The sequence below is a fragment of the Phalaenopsis equestris genome, unplaced genomic scaffold (genome assembly GCF_001263595.1).
Source record: "Phalaenopsis equestris unplaced genomic scaffold, ASM126359v1 Scaffold223128, whole genome shotgun sequence".
NCBI lineage: Eukaryota > Viridiplantae > Streptophyta > Magnoliopsida > Asparagales > Orchidaceae > Phalaenopsis > Phalaenopsis equestris.
The window spans coordinates 1-7,345 of NW_018241261.1; the positions used below are offsets into that span (position 1 = coordinate 1).

Genomic DNA, 7,345 nt, shown 5'->3' on the forward strand with positions numbered 1-7,345 from the left:
CAGAGAAACCCCCATGAGTGCTATTATCAGAGAAACCCCCAAAATCTACATTTGTTAGATCAATTTCACGATGGGATACCCCTGATCCATAAATCAAGCAAAATCGCAAACCTTTTAGGGCAGAGGATGATGAAATGTTGTCCATTCGGCCATTTACGCCATCGGCGAGCTTCATAGAGGTGTCCGTCGACGCCATGTTGATGGTGAAGCGACGAAGGGTTGTGGGTCTCCCGAAATCAGGCGTCGTAAGAAAACGGGAGATCAGATATGTGGAAGAGAAATAGAGACGAGCTCAGCACATCCTTCGAGCGATGTGGAGGGGAAGAGGGGGAAGGATTTGGGAGGGCAACTGGCTTTCGGCGATGGAGGTTCGACTGGTTGGGCTTTCGGAGCCCGAGAGGGGTAGAGGCGTAAGAGGTGCGATGGAAGCTAAGGACGGATGCGGATCGGAGGTATGACCTCGTAATCTGCGTGTAATACAATTTACAAAATGCCGTTGTCCGATAATTTATTAAAACTTGAGAATCAAACGTTTAGGCGGCGTTTTGAAAACGCTGCCGCACTTATAAGCTGTCGCAAACAGACCCTAATTTGGAGGCCGTACAACAGATATAATCTAGCTTCAAGGCAATTCAATTTACAGCCGTTGTCAAATACAGTACTTTGAATCTCGTAGTAATTGATGTTCTTCACAGTTCTCTTAATTCAAACTTTCATTTGACTCACCCAACTAATATTTGTAAACGCTTTTTGACAATTTGCTTTGGCTCTCCACAATCCATGCAAGTAAAAAACCTGCTTCAAAGAGAGGTTCTCTAATTGTATCAGAATCGATGATTTTGAAACTTTTATGTCTATGTGGGACATTTTTATGTCTGTTTTGTATTTCAAACCGTTACTACATTTATGTTTGAGAAATTCTTGTGATAACAAGCTACTTTTTACAATCAGATTTTGTTTGACTTTCTAAAAAACAAATATTTATAATTCACATGCAAACTTCCTGAAAATTGTTTTCCTTATCATAACTTTATAATCATCTTTATAAAAAATTGAAGCAGTTCCAAACAGATATAAGTTACCAAACCACAGCATGACAATTACAAAAATAGTGAGCTCAACATCACTGAGCAGTGATCTTCTATACGACATACTTCACCGTCTTGACGGTCCTTCTCTAGAGAAAGCTGCGTGTACCTGTGCTGACTTCTGTTCCTTATCAAAAGAGGAAGTACTATGGGAAAATGCATGTCGTTCTCTTTGGCCTTCAACTCATAGAGATGATGTTAGGAGCTCATCTCCTCCATTGGTGGGCTCAGAAGGTTCTACGCCGATTGCTTTCCCCTTATCGTCAACGAGGACATCCCCGCCGTTCCAACCGACGACAATCTTCCATATCCCGCCTATTGGAATGAGGATGATTACTATGGGGACAGTGATGAAAATGAAACAATCTTCCCTTCTGCTTTTGTTTCCATTGTGGATGTGAGGTACAAGGAAAAAACAGTATGTTCAAAAGTCTTATGGGGAATTCCTGATTCTGACGGTTCTAATGGTTGGTTTCATACTTGCCCATTTCGAATCGACCTGCTCCGCTATTCAGATGGAACCGGTAACGGGGATGGTGATGTTATGCTCTCAGTTGATGACGGTTTGCCGTCCATCACATCTTTAGAGAGAGAGAGAAAAGATGGGAGATTGTGGAGGGATTTGCACGAGGGAATTGTGCTAAGCTGAATCATTGTGAATAGAAGATTGAAGCAAGCAGCGAATCTTACGAGCTGGAGACCGCTCGGGAGGCAGAGGCATTGGCCGACTGATCGAAACTTCGTTCTTCGATTCGGATCGATTCTTCCGGTGAAAGACATTCCCCCATGCCAGGTTGCAAAATGCATCATTGTGATGAAATTTAGTATTGTGGGTGCAGGGAATGGAGAGGGTGGTATGGCTACAGGTCTGAGATTAACTGAGTTGAGTATGCAGGTGGAGAATATGGCGGGAGCTCATGTTAATGGGCGGAATAGTCTGCTTGTTTTAAAAGAAGCTTTGAGTTGCAGGAGAAGCAGAAATTATGGGGAAGTGTTGGAGTACTGTCACTTGTATTTGAAGGCTCAGAATGAGTTTAAAGAGGAGAAAATCATGAATGAAAGCTGGTTTGATAGGGCTTATATAATAAGCAGCATTGCAGTAGTTGCTGCTTTTTTGCTTTTGTTGCATACTTTGAAAATGTAAAATTGTATCCTAGAAATGTTCTTGCCTTTTCTTTTTATAAATAGATTCACTTTGCTGTAGGCAAGAGATTAGTTTATATTTATCCTGTGATGGGCTGTGTTTTGACAATATATGTAGTTGTTTTATACATCGACATTAGATTGTATGAAAATTTGTGTATGATTGACTTAGATTTTAGAAGATAATAAGCTCTAAGTTTGCTTTTAGGAGGAATAGTGGATTTTACTTGTTCTTATGCTTAATGCTAAAAAATTATAATAGATTTTTATGAATTTAATTCGCAGTTTGTTTATTATGTGAAACATGAAGATCAACTTAATGTTTTTTGACTTTGGAAACTTTATAACTAAAATATAATTTTATATCCTAAAGTTATCTCACTTGTGGCACTTGATTTTATCTCATATCTAAGGGAATAATGCTTCAGCTGTTAGATATGTAAATACATAAATTATGATGTATTTACATATCTAACAACCTGAAGTTTGACAGTTACACTAATAACACCTTGTATATTAAACCTATGCATGAGAAGATGAATTTCACTTTTAAAAATTAGGGACGATGGTATTTTTGACGTAATGTTAGATTTGAGTGGTATGCATGCAAAAGAACATGATTTACAGCTTCTGGACCCTAAGAATCCTTGAAGGTGCTCTAGAATAAGATTTTCTCTAAATTTTCTCAAGTGATAATAAACATGAATGCACCTCTTTTTCAAAGCAAAACATCACTGTTTATTTGTCTTTCCAGAATCATTACCGTTCATTCATGTCATTAAGCAGAATGTGTACAGAAAATACAGTAACTATCCAAATGTTCTTCACAAACCAGATTCCCAAATAGCAGCAGCTCGTTCTTTTACAGTTTGATAGAAAGCCTGAACAAGATGAAGAAGGAAAAAATCTGCTCCATCTCTTGCTAACAAAGAAACTGAAACAGGAAGGCCATCTTGCATCCCAAGTGGAACAGGGATCTGTATACAAAGCCAGAAAAAAAAAGAGAGGAAAGATTTACATGCATACCACTCAATTCCTATAGATTTACATCTCTCACCTAAATTTCAATTTTTACATATATGTCATCTTACCTATACATGAAAAGGTGTATTTCACTTTCTAAGGTGTATTTCACTTTCTCTATACATGAAAAGGTGTATTTCACTTTCTAAAAGGTAAAAAAGTGGTATTTGAGATGTGATATGAAGGATTTGAGTATTACAAGTGTAAAAAAGTAAAGTTTAGCGGTTAGAAATGTAAATACATAGGAATTGGGTGGTATTAATTAAAACTTGGAGCAGATTATGACTGTATTGTATCAAATATAAAAGGAAGAAAAATTCAAATTTGATTACCTGGCAAAAGCCAGACATGCCTGCAACGGCTAGCAAACTGAAAGCTTTGGCACGAAAGTCGCTCAATGTAATACCATCCAGGTTGAGGTTTGGAGGTGGCCCTGGAACGGTAGGTATTACAAGGACACCGTAGTCCTGAATAAAGAAACAAGAGAAGAATTACACTATAATGTTGCCAAAGAGGCACTAATTTGCAAAAACTAAGTAGTCTGAGGCCAAAAATGTAATTGAAAATTTAAGAATTGTAACTCCCAAAAGGTCAGTCCAAACAGCCTTGAACTCAGCCTTTAATTTCCAGCAGCTTTCTAAATTATCATCTGTTGATGCCAGGGCATCCATTACTCTTTCTGATATTCCAGGACCCAAGTTGGGTTTCACATTATTTAACCATTCTTCATGATTACACTTAAATTCAAACCTGCCAAAAATAACAATAATTCAGCATTATATTTTATACTATTTTCTCTATGAAAATTATATAACCATAGGTTTCCGACTATGATAACTGAAAAATATTTTCTTGGTAGAACAATATTTTTTCAAAATTAGAGTAGTAAATTGGTGCCATTGTAGAGGGTAACTTCAGAAATTTGCTAAACAATTGAGGTGTCAAAATAGTCATTTGACTATTTACATAGGGTCATCTTAGCCCTAGAGTTTTAAAAAGAATTAAAATTGTCCCCATTCTCTTTTGAGGGAGCTAAAATAGTCCTCTTTTGGACTCTTTTAACCGATATTAAACGATTTTGAGGGCAAAACTGACACTTTTATAGCCTCCGAGGTTAAGGGCCTGTTTGGAACAGCTACAGCTTATCAGATAAGCAACTTATCTTGAAACACGACTCGCATTTAATGTAAAAACTCAATTGAGTTCTAGAATGAGCTGTCGAAAAGTTTTTTTTAAACAGTAAAACGGCGATTTCCATACGCCTCAGCAGCTGCGTGGTTTGGAACAGCTTTTTGGAGCATGATCGGATAAAAACTCTTTTTTTACTGTTTGAATAACATTTTTCGAGGCCACAATTCTCACCGTTTTTGGTGAAATAATAAAGACGCGAACGTGTCTGGCCTCCCGAGTCTGAAATGTTCGTTAAAATTTCCCTTCCTACCCCGAAACCCTCGCTCGCGTCTCCTGCTTCTTCGCCCGAAACCCTCTCCTGCTTCCTCATTGTCAAACCCTCGCCTAGTCTCCTCCCTCTCGTTTTCACTCAAAGCCATCGCCCTAGTGACCAGACCCTTGCGGTAAAATCACGACTAAAGCTAGCTGGTAAGGCAATGATGGCATCGCGAGTTGCAGAGATCACCTAAGGCTTCCCATCCTCCCCATTTCCTCCTTTATATGGTATTTCTTCGACCGATTAGTCCATTGACATTGATACTTAATGTCGCAATCACATTGAGTGTTACTAATACACTTTGTATTGTTATTCTACATCTTATAGTTTGCTTGGCTGATTTTGATTATGCGCGCCACCAACTTTTGTTGGACTTGATTAGACATATATAAGAATCATTCAATTGTGATATTTTTACTGTGCGTTAAAGATTTGAATGGTATCAATGTCAATGTCAAAGTTCAGGTGCTACCTATGTGCATTTATAAGAACTATGTGGCATGTATTCGAATGTTCCATGTGAAAAAGCCACCAAGCCTAGAAAAAATATTCACATATTGATGGTGTGTTCCGTCACTGACCCATTAATCCATATGAAACTCGATTTTCTAGTTTTTACTTTGGAAGGTTTGTTGATGTCGATAACTCCTCTTTTTCCAATTTTCTTGCATTCAATATTATAGTGTTTCTCTACTGCAATCATTAGCTTGGATATGTTGAACTTTTAGATAAAATTGCGATATTTTTACTGGGACTTTAAAGAATTGAATGGTATATGTGTGTCAAATTTTAGGTACTACATTAGTTTAAATCGCTCTTGTAACTTTAGAAGAATATTATTCATTATCATGTATTATTTGAAATCGTATATTAACCTGCAAGATACATTAGCAACTGAGCAACATGAGAAAACATATCATATGTTCTTTAGGAGAAAGAAACAAAATATTTTTTTGTGACATTTGTCTGATAGAGATATAATTAGGAAATAGACCAATAATACATTTCAACAAAGAAAGTTGGCAGAATATTGCAAAAAAGATTTAAGAGAAAACTAGAAAATTTTATGACCGAACACATTTAAAAAATAAATGAGATCAGTTAAAAAAAGAATGAAAATTTTGGAAAAAAACTGAAAAGATGATCTACTGAACTTGGCTGAGATTCAATTATAAACACAATAGATGCATCAGCGGATTGGTGGAAGGGGAAATTAGAGGTGGGCTGAATTTTAAATTATTTTTAATTCTATTATTTTATACTTAGAATTACTTGACATTACTTTTCCTTTTGATTGTATGAATGACAAGTTGTGTCAAATATTAATAAATTTAGATATGATAGAATTGAACCCGAGCTAGAGAAGTTTGATCTCATGTTTAGTAGAGTTTTTGTTGTAATGCCTGGATTCCTCAAAAATCACACGAACAAAGAGATATCCCCAATGAACCAATTCAGAGATCATCGCACGACATTAGCGAACATAGTGAATCCAGTCATGCTAGGACTTCACCGTCCTTAAAAGCAAGGGCAAGTCACAATAAAAAGATTGGACCTGCAAATTTGAGGAGTCAAATATCAGAGTTGGTTACGAAATGTACTAATTTATCTTCTGAATCTGATGACACATAAACTTCTCATCTATTCTTGAAGTAATAAAGGTTTAGAGCAAATTGTTGAAGCTTATGAAGTTATGCATTATATCTATACTCCATTAAGCTACTTGAAGATCCTGTAAAGGGGGATCTTTTCATATCTATGACCCCTGCGCGGAGGGTTCACTATCAGCACTTCTTTACGAAAATCACAATGACTAATCTTTTATCATTTCTATGTTTTTCAAAGGGGGTCTGCTTATTAAGTATTTTATTTGTTTTTCAACTTATTATGAAAATATTATGTTGGTGTCTACAATTTTTTAATTTTATAATAAGACAATTACCTATTGCATTAGTTTAAATTTATTTTGTGATCTCATTCTTCTTGTATTGTGATGTGATGTGCTCATAATATATTTTACTAAAATGTTAGTAGTTTTCATATCTTATAATGTAGTAATGCTCCTAATTTTTTTCAGCAATGGATGCTACTGATAGAAAACATTCAAAAAAAATATTACAACAGCCGTATGTTTGCTGACCAAATACCACGAGTCATATATTTCTCGAACTCCATGCATGACCTCGACTTTCATAAGGGATAAATGATAGGTGAAATTTTTTAGGGTAACATATTTTGCACGAGTCAAGTGATATTTACCTATCTTTTGAATGAACTTCACACTAATTATGGTCTTCATAGCAAGAACGACATCACGGGAGGTATTAAGTATAACATTATATATTTTATCGTATAATCAGTCTATAAGAACTGGTTGCGAGAGATTTCAACACTCAACTGAAATCATCAGTAGATATTTTTCAAGTGGTTTGAATGCTTTGGTATGCATGTCTTCCAAAATCATAAAACCCGAAGATCCAACTTTTCAAGGTATTTTTAGACAAAATTCCTGCAATCGACGGTACATGTCATACTTCAAGATATGTTTCATGCACATGTTTTTCGACATATATTCAAATTCTGAAATCTAAGCTAAAGATGTGATACAGGCTTGTATTGGTGTCACTGAAGGGATACATATTGA

General features: G+C 36.1%; 1 protein-coding gene and 1 pseudogene across 1 annotated transcript in view; one reads left to right on the top strand and one right to left on the bottom strand.

Annotated features, from left to right (window-relative positions):
• The first annotated feature begins 324 nt into the window (after nt 1–324).
• LOC110037661 lies at nt 325–2,383 on the top strand (annotated as a pseudogene).
• Nucleotides 2,384–3,055: 672 nt separating this feature from the next.
• Nucleotides 3,056–7,345, bottom strand: part of LOC110037660 (amidase 1-like) — an 8,854-nt gene continuing 4,564 nt past the window's right edge. Inside the window, exons 3-5 of the mRNA XM_020742358.1 lie at nt 3,857–4,004; nt 3,587–3,721; nt 3,056–3,208 (exon numbers count right to left, since the gene is read on the bottom strand). Of these exons, the coding sequence (XP_020598017.1) occupies nt 3,056–3,208; nt 3,587–3,721; nt 3,857–4,004 (436 nt within the window). The remainder of the gene's footprint in view (nt 3,209–3,586; nt 3,722–3,856; nt 4,005–7,345) is intronic.